This window comes from Gracilinanus agilis, chromosome 4 (genome assembly GCF_016433145.1).
Source record: "Gracilinanus agilis isolate LMUSP501 chromosome 4, AgileGrace, whole genome shotgun sequence".
NCBI lineage: Eukaryota > Metazoa > Chordata > Mammalia > Didelphimorphia > Didelphidae > Gracilinanus > Gracilinanus agilis.
Genome location: NC_058133.1, coordinates 167,772,002 through 167,787,874, shown reverse-complemented (window position 1 = coordinate 167,787,874; position 15,873 = coordinate 167,772,002). Strand labels below are relative to the sequence as shown.

The window sequence follows — 15,873 nt, the reverse complement described above, 5'->3', positions numbered from 1 at the left end:
GAACATGGAGTTTATTATATATATTTCAAGACTCATTTCACACAAAAGAAACCCCCCCCCGAAACTTTGCAGATGTGCAGAAGTTACAAATTATTTCACATCAAAACACAAAACATTGGCTTCAGAAAAGACCAAGGCCAAGGCTGAATTTTGACTAGGTTCTTATCAGAAAACCAAGTTGGGGAGTAACCCTCTCAGGGTCAAATTGCCCCCCCCCCCAGAATTTGGCCTTGGCTATACCAGGCAGCAGCATTCCTTGCTGTGTTAACAGTGTTAACCCTTTAAATGCAGGTTTGATAAGAACTTAAAGCTTTTCAATAAGGTCACAATACTTTTCAACAAGAAATCACAAGGATCACAAAAGGGGTCAAAAGAGGAGTCTCAGATTTTTATCTTTTCTCTTATTGGCTTCCCACAATTACCTTTTCTACTTAGAGAATTCAGGGATGCCCTGAACACACGATGCCCTCTCCTCTACATCATCTCCTTTGTTCTCCCATGAGTGAGAGAAGAAATTAACCTGCTGACCCGATCCCAAAGGCATCGGGTATTTTAGAAGCCAGAGAACAGTAAGGCACAATTTACAACAATGGATATTTTATTGAACACAAGTCTCCAGGAACCATCATGACACCTGGTGAAAGAAGAGGGTATCCAGGGACAAGACCTAGGAACTAGAAAGAGACTGTGGTCTCGTATAAGGTTTAGAAAGAGATGAAGTTTCAGCATGAGGGTGGCAAGTGGAGGAGTTATCTCAGAGTTAGGAGGTATTATATAAAGGAATGCCATATTGGCTAGGGGTAGTCACCTACATTGGAACGTGGTTCTGAGGGTTCAGGCTTATGGGAACATGGAGTCTCAGGTACCCTCAGGACTCTCATGATGCTTGTAGAGCCTGAGCCAGGTCTCCAGCCTGTCACCACAATCACCAGGTCCTCAGCTCGGATAAAACCACGGAGCTTCCCTGAATAGAGAAGAGGGAAGGGGTGAGACTATACACCTAGGACAGTCTGGGTAATAATAATTAATTGTCAATCCCTAGGAGGTAGATGTGGGGCAGAGGCAATCATACTTTGTTCCCCTACCTACTCCCTTCCCATCTTTGTTAAAACCCAAAGACTGACCTATAGGGATGTACTTGGTGACAATGTGCATGGCGAGTTTGGAAGGGAGCCTTAGTCTCAATCCTATTTGTGCTGCCTTGGTGATAGGGGGTGGGAGTGGGAGCAAACAGACATTACTACTATGTGAGCAGCCCTCAGTCTTTTAGGTCAATAGCCAAAGACTACTTCTCCCAACTATCACCTTCCTGAGCAGAACAGACACCCAAGGTGGGGTGAAAGGAGTTTTGTTCCTGGAGAGCAAAATGTAGAGGACTGTTAATGGCATTTGCTTGCCTCCTACGATATATGAAGGCGCTTAGCACCTTGTAGCTACTTCTCTGGTATACACCAGTTGTCCTCTCTCTTAATTAAGTTGCCTTTGGTGCAAAAATTATTGATGATTCATCCCTAAATTAGTGTGCAGTAGTGCAGGGTCTTCCCTAATAGTGCAAAGAGATGGCATTATCCATTAGCTCTTATCCCCGACTCAAGAGAAGACAATAAATTGGCCTCTTTTGTCACATGCTCTCATGTCAACTTAGTTTGGTAGCTTCTGCTATATAAATGAGTTCTGATGAATCTCTGGAGAGGAGAGGAGTTGGGGAAGGAGAGATATTGAAAAGTTGCTATGGAAACAGAAGCCAAAGCAGGCACTAGAAAGACAGGTTGTCTTGGGTGAGGAAAGCAAAAACTTGGGAAGAACCATGGAAACTTTACCATTTTCAATGCCAAATTGGACACGACGCTCAACATCCTCAGACCAGATGGGCACTGGGGGTTCACGGTAGAGCAAGGGGAAAACACCACGAAACAGATGGGCCTGGCGGGCAGCCTGAGCAAAACGTGTGACAGCAATGACAGCAGCTCGGGGACGGTATCGGGACAGAAGTTGAGCAGAACTGGAGGAGAGAGCATGCAACTTAGTGGAAAGGGCACAGTTTTCTGAGTTGGGAGATCTGGTTTCCAGTCCAGACTCTGCCACTGACTTTGTGTTAATCTTTTTAGAACTCTGTTTCTTTATTTGTAAAATGCTCTATCTCACAGTCAAACTGTAAAGAACAAATAGAATAATGGATGTGAAAATAATTTGAAAAATATAAAGCCCTTTACTAATACTAGGCACTGATATTAGGTATTTGGTCTCCCTAAGCCCTTGGATTGCCATCTTTTTTTTTTTTTTTTTAAACCCATATCTTCTGTCTTAGAACTGATACTAAATATTGATTCCAAGGCAGAGGAGCAGTAAGCAGGGTTAAATGACTTGCCCAAGATCATACAGCTGGGAAGTGTCTGAAGTCAGATTTGAAGCCAGATTTGAAAGTCCTGGCTCTTTATACACTTTATGCCTAGCTGCCCTGCCGTAGCTTTCCCGGAACAATAATTCCAACACTGGAACCCTGCTCTTCATTCTCCTTGATGTTCAGCCTGCCTCCCTAATGTCCATTTCCCACCTCTGCTTGGGTGCCTTGCTGATCTCTCACCGGCCAGTTGTTGTCAGCACAATTATAGCAGCAGCACAGCACTTGAATGAAGCCTCCACAGCACCAATGGCAGTGACCTCGGTGGGGTCACGACTCAGGGGGACTGCCCGACGAAGTTCTTCAAACAGCTGCCTGTGATAGACTGCAGCCTCTGCTTCCCGAGCAATCTGAAAGAACCAGGGCGGGGATCAGGGTCAGGCCTTGAGCAAATGGTCCTGGTTATCTGGATCTTGGGCACCCCCCATGTTCCCCATCAGCTCCATACCGCATGCTGCATCTTCACAGCCTCGACAGGGTAGTTTCCCTTGGCTGTCTCCCCAGACAACATGATACAGTCAGCCCCATCCAGTACAGCATTGGCCACATCACTTGTTTCTGCTCGAGTTGGCCGGGCATTGGTGATCATGCTTTCCAGCATCTGGAGGCACCATTTCCATGAGAACCATGGATTAATAGTCCCCTCCCCCTCCCCACTCAACCCAGGCACTCCTTGGGACTCCATTGGGTGTTCTCCCATCTGATGACTCTCTCTGAGTGTAGCCCGGATATACTAAGGGACATCTGTACCCCAATCCCATGCCACAGCATGAAAGCTGAGGGACTCTAGGGGGGAGTTGGTGCCCACAGCTCTACAAGGAGGTGCCCATAAAACCCATGACATGCCCCCTGCTCTCTCCCAGACCTGTGTGGCACAGACAACTGGCTTGCCAGCCAAGTTGCAGCGTCCAATCATCATTTTCTGTGCCAAGAAGACTTTCTCAGCCGGGATTTCGATGCCCAGATCACCCCGCGCCACCATGATGCCATCGCTCACCTGCAGGATCTCATCAAACCTGGGGGGGGAGGGTTAGAGCCCAAAAGAGGGCACGGCCAGGAGATAGTGAGCAAAATCAAGGAGAGTAGGGTGGAATCAGGGAAGGAAGATTAGGGACCTTTCAATTGATTCGCACCAGGAGGGAATGGGGGAACAGGAGGTGGGAGGTGGGGGTAGGGCGGGGATAAAGTTAAGGGCCGGAAGCCTCACCTCTCAACACCCTCGTGGTTCTCTATTTTGCTGACAATCTTGATATCACGTCCCTGAGGCCCCAAGGCTTGTCGTACGGCAGTCACATCTTGGGCCTTTCGGATGAAGGATGCGAAGATGATATCCACGCCCTGTTCCACTCCGAAGCGCAGGTCCAGAATATCCTGCTCCGACAACCCCGGCAGGTCCACTTCTGCACCAGGCAAGTTCACTCCTTTCCTGCTACCCAGGATCCCGCCACTCTCGACCTCCGTCAACAGTTCTTCTGGGCCTGCGGAATCGCAGGGAGCCGATTAAGAGAGGGACGATTTGGCGCAATTCGATAGTTTTTAAGACCAGTAGATTTAAGGCAGGGACATCCCCCTGGGGGAGGAGCTACCTGGGAAGCGGGGCAACTGTTGGGGCGGGACAGAATGAGGGGGCGTGGCCTGAACTGGAGGTGAGGAGGCGGGCTAGTGAGTTCACACACCTTTCTGCTTAACCACCAGGGAGATAAGCCCGTCGTCGAGGTAGATTAACCCTCCTTCCGATACTACCTGGACTATGTTGGGATAGTCCACCCACACGGTGCTTGCATCCCCCAGAGTCCGGAATTCCGGGTTCACTGTAACCCGAACCTCGGAACCCTTCACTAGCTCCACTTCTGACTCCGGGCCCTGGGGGAGAGAATGGGAAGCAAGAGCAGGGCGGGAGCCTGGGGGCTTGATCTCCAGCCCTAATCTTGCCTTGGACCCTTTCCTGGTAAGAGTCCGGTAGTACAGGCCACTAGAGAATAGCTCTTTCTATCCTCGGCGGGTTAAAGGTTGCCAGGCCTTACGCGGATCGATCACGGCCCCGCCCAAACACATCATCAAAGTCTCTCCTTTATCCGACTTCCAAGAACGCGGTTCCAGATTCTGAGCTCCATCAGTCCTTAGCCTCACGACAAGTTCCTCGTCCTTTCCCTTCTCGCTTCGGCCCTGCCCACACCCCCCACACCCCTCACACCCCTCACACCCCACTACCCCCGTCCCGGGGCCCTTCCTTCTAGCACTACTCCTTTCTGCCTCTACTCCACCCTTCTTTTCTTTGTTCAAACGACCCTCTTTTCTCCTTGTACCGCCCAGCCCTTCCACTGCCTTACCCCCTGGAGGATCCCGGTGCGGATCTCGGGCCCCTTGGTGTCCAGCGCTATGGCCACAGGCCGGTAGGTGATGGGTGACCCCGCGAAACTCTCGGTCGCCTCTCTCACGTTGGCTATGGATTGAGCGTGGTACTGGAAAGGGAGACAGGACAGGGAAAGGAGAGATGAAGATGGGGATCTCGGGCTAACTAACCTCTCCTAAATCCTCAGCCTCCCCAGCTGCTGGGCCTCCAGACCCTCAGGCAGATTCCCCCTTCCCCTCCCCCAGCTCCTGCAGTAATGCCTCCCATCCCTCCCTGCACCTCGTGGGAGCCATGGGAAAAGTTGAGCCTGGCAACATTCATCCCTGCTTTGATCATTTCCTTCAGCCGCTCCACAGAGCGAGATGCGGGGCCTGTGACCAAAAACAGAGAATCACAAAATCTTCTTGTTAGAGGAGACTCCGGGGACCGTTTAGTATTGACTGATACTTGATGAAAAAGCCCCAAGTGATCATCCAGGCCTCCCACCTTCACCTACCCAGGGAATCTATCCCACTTTTGTATCTCTCACCTTTAATGTTACTTCATTGTTCCCCACCCCACTAAGTCTTCTTTTTTCCAGACCAACCATCGTCCTTCAACCAATTTCCTTCCACCAATCCAAAGGCAGCTGGCGGTAGAGCAAATAGAGCACTAGTCTGTAGTCGGGAAGACTTGAGTTCAAATTCTGCCTGTGACATTTACTACGTGATCCTGGGCAAGTCACTTAACACCATTTGCCTCAGTTTTCTCATCTATAAAATGAACTGGAGGAGGAAACGGCCAACCACTACAGTATCTTCGCCAAGAAAACCCTAAAAGGACTCACAAAGAGTCAATCAACAATCTGACAACAGCCTGTTCAAAGAGACTGTGTTCAGACAAACTCTTCTGATTAAAAGATTCTCCTTTCTGCTCTAGAGACACCCTCTACAATCCCAGATTTGTAGGGAGATAGTAAGAGACCTCCTGTCTTTGATGAGTTTGAGTCAGCAGACCCAGATGAACTAATTCCCAGCAACTGTAAAGGACTTTAGTGGGTATGATTGCAACGCCTCTCACTGTCAGTGATATATGGAAGAGATGGAGAAAGAATGTGATACGACAGGACTCAAGAATGATAAACGACTTGATTTTTTTTAAAAGGGAAAGAGAATGTAACCTGAAATTTCTAGACAAACAAGACTGCCTTCCTTCCCTGGCAAAATTCAAGGATGTAATCTTTTTAAGCCCTTACCTTCTATCTTAGAATCAATACTAAATATTGGTTCCAAGGTGGAAGAAGAGTAAAGGCTGGACAATTTGGGGTTAAGTGACATGACTAGGGTCACACAGGCAGGAAATGTCTGAGGCAGAATTGAACCCTGGACCTCCCATCTCCAGGTTTGGCTCTCAATCCAATGAACCATCCAGCTGCCCCTCATGGATGTGTTGTTAAGGAGCTGGTTAGTGAACATTGGCATACTTGTCGCCAAAACCCAGCATGACTTTCATCTAGAATGGATGGAATCATTTCATTTCCTTTTTTGATAAGACCTTGATGCTGTTAGGTGAAAATTTCTTGATTTTAGGAAAACATTTGAAAAAGGCTAATCTTATGGATGACAATGGTAAGATATTGACTAGAGAATAGAACAGATAGAGACTGAATAGTATGAATGCCTATACCCAAAGAATAGTCATTAATGGTCGTATGGCATAGAGTGCCCTGGGAATCAGTGTAGTCTTGTCCTAATTCATATATACATATGTTTATGTATATTATACATATATATATATTAAAACTCTACATTCTGTGTTAGAATCAATATTGATTTTAAGGCAGAAGAGCAGCAAGGGCTAGGTAATTGGGGTCAAATGGCTTGCCCAGGGTCACACAGCTAGGAAATGTCTGAGGCCAGATTTGAACCCAGGTCCCCCAGACTCCAGGTCTAGTGATCTATCACTGTGCTACCTAGCTGCACCTCCTTCATATTTTTACCAATGATATAAAGCAAAGAAGCCTTGTGGTTCAAATTGGCAGATTGCTCAAACTCAGGCAAATGATAGAGTCAGGATATGAAAATATTCTGAGAGGCTAGCATTTAAAAAAACTAATCTAAATAAGTTTGTTGTTGCTAGTGGTGGTTTTCAGTTTTTCAGTTGTGTTTGATTCTTTATGACTCCATTTGAGATTTTCTTGGCAGGTACAGGAGTGGTTTGTCCTTTCCTTCTCCAGTAGATTAAAGCAAAATGGATACAACTGAACAACAACAAATAAAATGAAGTACCTAGTATAGAACACTTGGAGCTTTAAGTCAGCACAGGAGTTAGGGGAGGGTGGAAAAGATCTAGGGATCTGAGTGGAACACCAGCTCAATATTTGTTTTACATTGATATGACAACCAAAAAGGTCAATGTGATTTTAGGCTTTGTCAGAAGGGTCTAGATCAGTGGTTCCCAAACTTTTTTGGCCTACCACCTCCTTTCCAAAAAAAATATTACTTAGCACCCTCTGTCACATACTATCACCACCCCCTTACAGTTATTCACCACCCCAAAATGCACCTGTGGCCATCACCGCTCACCCTGGATTGCTGCAGCACCCACCAGGGGGCGGTGGCTCCCACTTTGGAAATCACTAGTCTAGATGAAAAAGGGAGACAGTAACCCTACTAAGCTCTGTCCTGGCCAGGTCAAATTGGAATGCTAGATTTAGTTCTGGGCACCACATGTTAGGAAGAGTATTAATAAGCTGGAAAGTATCCAGAGGAGTTTGAGCAGGATGATGAAAGGTCATAAGAATATGACAGATAATAATAATAATAATATTGTTAAGCCATGTCCTATTCTTCATTACCCCATATGTAGTTTTCTTGGCAAAGATATTGGAGTGGTTTGCCATTTCCTTTTCCAGTTCTTTTGATAGATGAGGAAATAGGCAAATAGGATTAAGTGACTTGCCCAGGGTCACACATATTATAATTGATAACAATAGTTAACATTTATATAGCATCTACTATGTGCTAGGCACTGTGCTAAACACTTTACAACTTTTGATCCTCACAACAACCCCATAAGGTCAGTACCATTATTATCCCCATTTTAGAGATGAAGAAACTGAGGCAAACAAAAGCTAATTGACTTAGTCCAGGGTCACACAATCAGCAAACGTCTGAGGCAGAACTTGAACTCAGGTTTTCCTGACTATAAGACCAGTGTTTCCTCCACTCCCTGGCTGCTCCCATTCGGTGGATTGGTTGAAGGAAATGAGGATGGCTAGTTGGAGAAGAGAAGACTTAGTGTAGAAGGAATCATGAAAGCTGTCTTTAAGTTGATGATGGGCGTAAGTTTGAAGATGAGATTAGATTTGTTCTGCTTGGCTCATGAGATTAAAACTGGAAGTGAGAGGTAGAAAACTTCTAACATGGTTATCCAAAAGGCAGGTAATGGCCCTTAGGAGGTAATGATTTCTCCTTATCAGAGGTCTTTAAGCAAAGACTGGCTGACTACTATTTTAGTGACTTTGTTGTTTTTCAGTTACATATTAAACTAGATAGTCTCTGAGATCCCTTCCAGTTCTGTAATTCTCTGTCCTGGACCTTTGTTTGCTTCTCTCTGGGGTTTGTGTCTCTACTGTCTGTCTCCTGATTCCATTTGATCACTCTTTCTCAGTCTCCTTGGCAAGATCTTCATTCAGGCTCCACCCTGGATAAAGGTCACATGTTAGGTATCTCCCAAGGCTGTATCCAGGGCTATATTTTCTTCTTCTAGTACTCTATTTCATTTGGTGATGTCATCAGCTTTCATGGAGTTATTGCTGTGCTGACAATTCCCTGATTGATTTATCTAGCTCTTACTCTCTCTGGACCTCCGGTCTTCCATCTTTAGTTGCTTTTTGGACACCTCAGAACTGGGTTCATAGACATCTTTTTTTTTTTTTTTAAACCCCTACCTTCCATCTTAGAATCAATATTGGGTATTGTTTCCAAGGCAGAAGAGCGGTAAGGATTAGGCAATGGGGGTTAAGTGACTTGTCCAGGGTCAAAGAGCTAGGAAGTGTCTGAGGCCAGATTTGAACCCTGACCCTGCCATCTCTGGGCCAGACTCTCAATCCACTGAGCTACCCAGCTGCCCCCGGTTCCATAGACATCTTAAACTCTACATGCCCAGCCCTGAACTGTCTTTCTCCCCCAGCTTTTCCTTCTTCTTATAAGCCTATTACTGGGCACCCATCATCTACCCAGTCAATCAAACTCAAAACCTAAGGGTTGGCCGTTATCTCTCACTCTCAGCCTCATATCCAATCTATTGCCAAGTCCCATTGATTCTGCCTTTATAACATCTCTCCCATATGCACTTATTCTTTTCTGACACTGCCACCCCTCTGGTGCAGGTCCTTATCACCCCATACCTGGACAACTGAAATATCCTTCTGCTTGGTCTCCCTGCCTTAAGCCTCTCCTCCCCATTCCACTCCATCCTCTACTCAGCTGCCAAATTGATCTTTCTAAAGTACAGACCTGGCCATGTCATTGCCTGCACCCCTCCTGCCCAGCTCATTCAACTCTATTGCTTCCCTATTAGTTCCAAGATCAAATAAAGAATTCTCTGTTTAGCTTTGGAAGTCATGGCCCCTTTCTGCCTTTCCCATCTTCATATACTTTACTCTCCTCCATGTACTATGTTGTTGTTCAGTCATTTTTTGTTGTGTCTGACTCTTGGTGAGCCCATTGGGGATTTTCTTGGGGCAGAGATACTAGAATGGTCTGCCATTTCCTTCTCCAGCCCATTTGACAGATGAGAAAACTGAGGCCACCAGAGTTAAGTGTCCTGCCCAGGATCGCCCAGCTAATAAGAGTCTGAGGCCACATTTGAACTCAGGTCTCCTTGACTCCAGGTCTAGCTCTCTATCCACTGTACCACCTAGCTGCCTTCAATATAATCATCAATCCAGTTACACCGGCTTATTTATGTTCCTTCTACGTGACACTTCATCTCCAGACTCCATGCATTTTCATCAACTTCTTTCCACTCCCACCCCCATGTCTGGAATGCTTTCCCTCCTCATCTCTGTCTCCTGGCTTCCTTGACTTCTCTGACTTTTCTTCAATAAGTCTTTCCTGGACCCTCTTAATGCTAGTATCTTCCATCTGAGATTATCTCCCAATTAACTCTCTCTATATTTTGTGTGTACTTAACTGTTGGTTTATTGTCTTCCCTATTAAAATGTGAGCTCTTTGAGTATAGAGAATGGATTTTTACCTTTTTTTTTTTTGGTATTCCCAGCACTTAGCACAGTACCTGGCACATAGTAGGCCTGTATTACATTTTTGTTGGCTGAGTGATTCTCCTGCTCAAACATTTCCTCTTCTATTTCTCAAAAACAGCCTCTCCTTAATCAGAGAAGCCCCTCCCTTTCTCTTCAGGGACATCAATATTGCAGAGACACTTCCTTCCCCCATTCAGAGACATTCCTTTACAACCAAAATGATTCCTTCTAACCTCTCAGAAATCTACGTTCTACCACTTCAGCCATCAAAGAAGAAGAGGATGTGAGATTCCATTCTCCCTGGAGCCAAAGAATAATGTTGGTGTAATGATATTGGAGAAAATGGAGGAGGAGTGGATGCTTTTAGGATTGGGGAGGGGATGCAGGCAAAGTGATATCAATGTGAAGGAGGAGGAGGAGGGAGATGTTGGCAATGATGTGGGTAGTGCAAATGGTAGCCTTAGCTTTGAGGATGTGGCATTCTAAAGAAGAAAAATGAGAATGTTGGGGCATGGCACCATGGAGTCCGAATGGAAAGCATTTGGGAGTAATGGAAAGAATACTGGAGAAATGGGTTCCAGGTCAGCTTCTGCAGTTAATTTATATATAGTGAGGCTTTGGACAAGTCCATTGATTTTTCTGGGCCTCAGTTTCCTAGTCAAGTGGGAATAGTTGCTCCTTGTCACCACCTCAACTCACAAAGATGCTGTCATTCTTTTTTTTTTTTTTTTAAACCCTTACCTTCTGCCTTATAATCAATACTGTGTATTGGTTCTAAGGCAGAAGAGTGGTAAGGGTGGGCAATGGGGGTTAAATGACTTGCCCAGGGTCACATAGCTGGGAAGTGTCTGAGGTCAGATTTGAACTCAGGATCTCCCATCTCTAGGCCTGGCTCTCAATCCACTGGGCCACTCAGGTGCCCTCAAAGATGCTATCGTTCTCAAATGGGAACAGTCCACAAAAGTGCCTTGCTTCTCAGACTCTTAACCAAGTGAGCATTGCTATTAGATCATAAGCTTGTATTTACTCCCTTCTGGGAAGCGGAGAGGGAGAGAGAGGGAGAATCAGAGTCACAAAATGTCAGAAAACAATTGTCAAAAATTATTTCTATATGTAACTGAAAATTTTTTTTAAAGATTTTAAGGTCTTTATGGATAGGGAATATCTTTTGCCTTAAAAAAAATCCCCAACATTTATCACATTGCCTGGCACAGTGTAAGCACTTAATAAATATTTATTGATTGATTACCATCATTAATTACCTATGGTACAGATGATGCTGGTGTTTCTGGCAGTCACTGGTTCTGAGTCAATGTCCAGTAGGCAGAGATGCTCCAGAAAGGTATCTGCCATGGCTGCTGGGAGCTGTTGCTTCTGGAAGAAGGCAGCGCCTAGCTCCTGGGTCAAAAAGGCCACACTAGCCCTTCGAAGGTACCCAGCCGGCCCTGGCAAGGTAGAACAGTAGGATGATCAAAATGAGCACTGATAGATAGCTTAGAGCCCAAACCTCTCCCTAACTTTCCCTTCCATCCCCAGATTTCCCATCGTTCAAATCCTGAGTCTCTCTATCCCTCTACCAATACTGGCTGTTATTTCATTTTCAGCCCCTTCATTCCCATATTTAAGAACTTGAGCCCCTGAAGGAGATTCTCTGTAAAATCCCCATCCTTCGCTCCTCCCACCCTGGCCTCCTCAATTCTCAGTCTATCAGGTCCCCTTAGTTTCTCTCCTTTCTCTTAGCTCCCTCATTCTCTAAGGTTTTCCATCCAGCACTAGGTTCTCAGAGCCCTCTTCTCCACCTCCAAGACCCCCACCCTTCAGCATGGGCCTACCCTCCATGTTGTTAGACATTTTCAGTGTCTCTGTATCTGCTGCCAAACTCCCTGGTGCTGCTCTGATCTGTGCAAGCCTCTGGATGGCTGGTTAAAATGTCACCAAACTCTTTGTCCTCATGCCCCACAATTCACCAAGCCTTTTATGACAGGGGGCAGAGTCCAGTAGCCATGGGAGCTTCCCGTGCTTGTAGGTTCCCCATAGCCTAACCTGCAGGGCTTGGGAGGAGGGGAAGACATTTCAAGGGGATTCCACTTCTGGGAAATTAATGAATGAATGAGCTGTAGAGCTTTATGAATCAGAAGGCCTGGGTCCAAGCCCTGAGCAAGCCACTTCAAGGACTGATCAAATCATAGAATATCAGAACCAGAAGAGACCTTAGATCTCATCTAGGCCAACTGTTTCATTTTATAGATAAAGAGAGTGAGGTCCAGAAAGATCAAGGTCATGGGGGAAATAAGTAGTTTAGCTGTTATTTCAAACCCAAGACTGTTGGCTCAAAATACAACGTTCTTCCCAGAGTGGCTTCTCTCAACCTCAGTTTCCTCATCTGAAAAGAGAATGATAATAAAAGTGCCCTCTTAGGTGGTGCAGTATGTAGAGTGCCAGGCTTGGAGTCAGGAAGACCTAAGTTCAAATTGAGGCACAAACATTTTCTACTTGCGTGACCCTGAGCAAGTCACTTAGTCCTGTTGGCCTCAGTTTCCTTATCTGTAATAAAATGAACTGGAGAAGAAAATGGCAAACCACTCCAATATCTTTGCCAAGAAAACTTCAAATGAGATCATAAAAAGTCTGAAATGACTCAACAACTTACTTCATAGAGTTTGTATAAGTATTTATTGGGCCACTATATAAATATGATATAAATATATATTTAGAAATAACATAAATAAACATTATATGTTTATAACAACATAACTATGTAAAGCACTTTCTAACAGCCCAGTGCTAAACAGATGAAAATTATTATTGTAAAAATGCACAGACCCTTTTCAAGTGATGTGATAAACTAGACTCATATCTCACTTTCTTTTCCCTGCCTTGTTTCTCCTCTAATTCGATTCACTTGAATAGTCCATGCCCATGGGAGCTTTGTTCCCCAATTCTTACCTCCTGGGGCCCCCAAAAGGAAGGAGGTCATCAAGTCCCGTTGGTATTTAGATGTCCATGGCCCAAATATTCCAGAGGCCAGCTCTTCCCTTGATGACATGGTCCTAAATAGTGGATCCCTTGAGCTGCCTGGAGCCTGGGAGAAGGGAGAAAGACGGGAGGGTGGCCCTTCTTATCTGGGGGAGCCAGAGAGAAGAAAAGGGGCACACCCAACCAACCCTCCACCATCCTCCTGTTGGACAGTTCCCCCACTCCCCTACCTCTAGCCTTTTTCTCTGGTTGGTCTCCACCCTTGTCTGTTAGGCAGTTTAGTGAAATGGAAAGAATAGTGGACTTGGATCTAGGAGAAAAACAGTTTCTGCCTCTGACATTTACAAGCTATATGACAATGGGCAAATTACTTTGCCTATATGAGCCTCAGTTTCTCCATCTGTAAAATATGGATAATACTATACTATTTACCTCACAGAATTATTGTGATGATCAAAAAACATAATGGATGTAAAGTGCTTCACTAGAAAGTTCTTTATGTCAGTTATTATTATTATTATTATTCAGACATTCAGTGAGTCAATAATTTATAAGCATCTTTTGTTATTGTTCAGTGGTGTCTGACTCTTTGGGTTTTCTTGGCAGACACTGGAGTGGTTAGCTAGCTTCTTTTACAGATGAGGAAACTGAGGCAAATAGAGTCAATTGACTTGCCATTGGTCACACAGCTATTGAATGTATGAAGTTGGATTTGAACTCAGGTCTTCCAGACTGCAGGTGCAGTGATCTTTCCACACTGAGCCAACTAGCTACTTTTACTGAATTGATTAAGGAGGCATAAAAGCATTGCCTTGCTTTAGTTAGAGCCTGGTTGAGATTCTGAAACACAAATTTGTAATCACTCCAATCAAGATAGTTTCATGATTATTTTCCTCCAGCTTCCTTCAGACAAAGTACTGCACTGGGTGTCAAGAGACTCAGATTCCATTCCTCTGTGGAAATTTTTTAAAATTAAAATTTAATTTCTCAATTACATGTAAAAACAATTTTTATAATTATTTTCTGACATTTTCTGATATTTTTCAATCTGGATTCTCTCCTCCTCCTCCTCCTTTTCCTCCTCCTCCTCCTCTAGCACTGTCATGCAATATATATCAATTCCTCTGTGTGATGTGACTTGGAGTAAGTCAGAGCTATGATTCTTGGTTGAAATTCCATCAGAGAAGGGGCAACTAGGTAGCACAGTGGATAGAGCGCCAGGCCTGGAGTCAGAAGGACTAGCCCTTGCCACCTTCCTGTCTTAGAATGCTAAGACAGAAGGTTGGAAAGGGCAGGAAAGGACAGGAGAAGACAGGAAAGGGAAGGGAAGGGAAGGGAAGGAATCCCATCATATAATAAAAGCCAGTGAAGAAGCGAGTAGAGAGAGTGTTGTAGATTCTGAGAATCTGATAGGAACCTGGATGCTCCTGGGCCCTTTCTCAGTGAAAGCATCATAAGAAGAATGAAGGAAGGAGGGAAGGAACCAATGAATGAGAGAATATTTATTAAGCAATTGCTATGTGTCAAGCTTTGGGACTACACATACAAAAGCAGACTCCTTGCCCTCATTGTAATGGAAGAGACTACACACAGAGGGAAAATGGTGGTCAGGTAGGAGCAAGGTTAAAAGTTACTGAAATGATGAATCCCATCTAGGATGGGTGGCAGAACTGATTGGTTTATGGTTTAATGGTTCTAGGCCTGAAGGGGGTAGACAGGAACCATGCTTAGTTGTGAGGAGGCAGTAAGGGAAAGGCTGCCACTGCTCAGGAGAAGGTTCCAGAGAGCAAATTCCTCTGAATATGGGCTCTATGAACTAGGGAGAGGCAGAAGTAAAGGAAGCTGTGAAGGACATAGTCGGAAAGGAGCAAACTTTATTAACAGAGGGGAAGTGGCAGAAAGGACTTTCTTAAAGGGAATGAAATATCTGAGTCAAGGAGAGATAGCCCTAGGCTCCATCTATATAGAGGGCAGATCAAGAAAAATTGACTCAAGTTCTTTTAGTCAGAGAACACAGGTAGAGGAGCAGCTAGGTAGCTCAGTGGATAAAGTGGCCAAGCCTGGAGTCAGTTGATCAGACCTGGGTTCAAATCCGAACTTAGATATTTCCTAAGCTGTGTGATCCTGAGCAAGGCACTTAACTTGCTCAGTCCTTGTCACTCTTCTTTCTTAGAAGTGATACTAAGATATGTTTTGGGGTTATGGTTTTATAAGATAATTTTCTTGCAAAAATGAATAATATGGAAATATGTTTTACTTGATTATATATATATATATACATATATATATATATATCCCAGTCTGAATTGCTTGTCAGCTCTGGGAGGGGGGAAGGAAGAAGGGAGGGAGATAATTTGGATCATATAACTTTGGAAAATTTATATGGAAATTTGTTATTAAAATAAAAAAAATAATTAAAAAGAGAAGTGATACTAAGAGAGACAACTAGGTGGTTCAGTGGAGGCCTGGAGTTGGGAGGATCTGGGTTCAAATTTGGTCTCAGATACTTTCTAAGCTGTCACTTAACCTCCATTGTCTAGTTCTTACTGTTTTTCTGCCTTAGAATTGATATTTAATAGTGATTCTAAGACAGAGGTGTTTTTCTTTTTTTTAAAAGTTCAATTATTTATTTATTTATCTTGTTTGGGGAATATTATTTAATTAATTACTTTAGAATATTTTTACATGGTTACAAGATTCATGTTCTTTCCCTCCCCTCTCCTCCCACTCCCGTAGCCGATGCACAATTCCACTGGGTTTTACATATATCATTGATCAAGACCTATTTCCATATTATTATTTGCATTAGGATAATCGCTTAGAGTCTACATCCCCAATCATATCCCCATCCTCCCATGTGATAATTTTTATTTTTCTTCTGTGTTTCTACTCCCA

General features: G+C 44.5%; 1 protein-coding gene across 2 annotated transcripts; it reads right to left on the bottom strand.

Annotated features, from left to right (window-relative positions):
• Positions 1-580: 580 nt before the first annotated feature.
• Positions 581-13,048, bottom strand: PKLR (pyruvate kinase L/R). Of its 2 annotated transcripts, none has more exons than XM_044676788.1 (11): positions 12,949-13,048; positions 11,265-11,447; positions 5,034-5,125; positions 4,732-4,863; positions 4,078-4,264; positions 3,609-3,879; positions 3,267-3,417; positions 2,850-3,002; positions 2,585-2,751; positions 1,821-2,002; positions 581-964 (listed from the first exon to the last, which is right to left on the bottom strand). In XM_044676788.1, the coding sequence occupies exons 1-11, from the start codon at positions 13,046-13,048 to the stop codon at positions 795-797; spliced, it is 1,788 nt and encodes a 595-aa protein (XP_044532723.1). In that variant the 3' UTR covers positions 581-794. The 2 variants fall into 2 exon arrangements, with proteins under 2 accessions (XP_044532723.1, XP_044532724.1); XM_044676789.1 differs by lacking the exon at positions 12,949-13,048 and adding an exon at positions 11,835-11,889.
• Positions 13,049-15,873: the final 2,825 nt, after the last annotated feature.

What these genes read in the sequence shown, in the direction of transcription:
- PKLR (XM_044676788.1), bottom strand. Translation starts at nt 13,048, where the DNA reads ATGTCATCAAGGGAAGAGCTGGCCTCTGGAATATTTGGGCCATGGACA. An exon ending in CAGCATCATCTGTACCATAG is followed by an intron (nt 5,126 to 11,264) that starts GTAATTAATGAT and finishes TTTTGGTCACAG; the next exon opens with GCCCCGCATCTCGCTCTGTG. An exon ending in CCTGGTGGTTAAGCAGAAAG is followed by an intron (nt 3,880 to 4,077) that starts GTGTGTGAACTC and finishes GCGATTCCGCAG; the next exon opens with GCCCAGAAGAACTGTTGACG.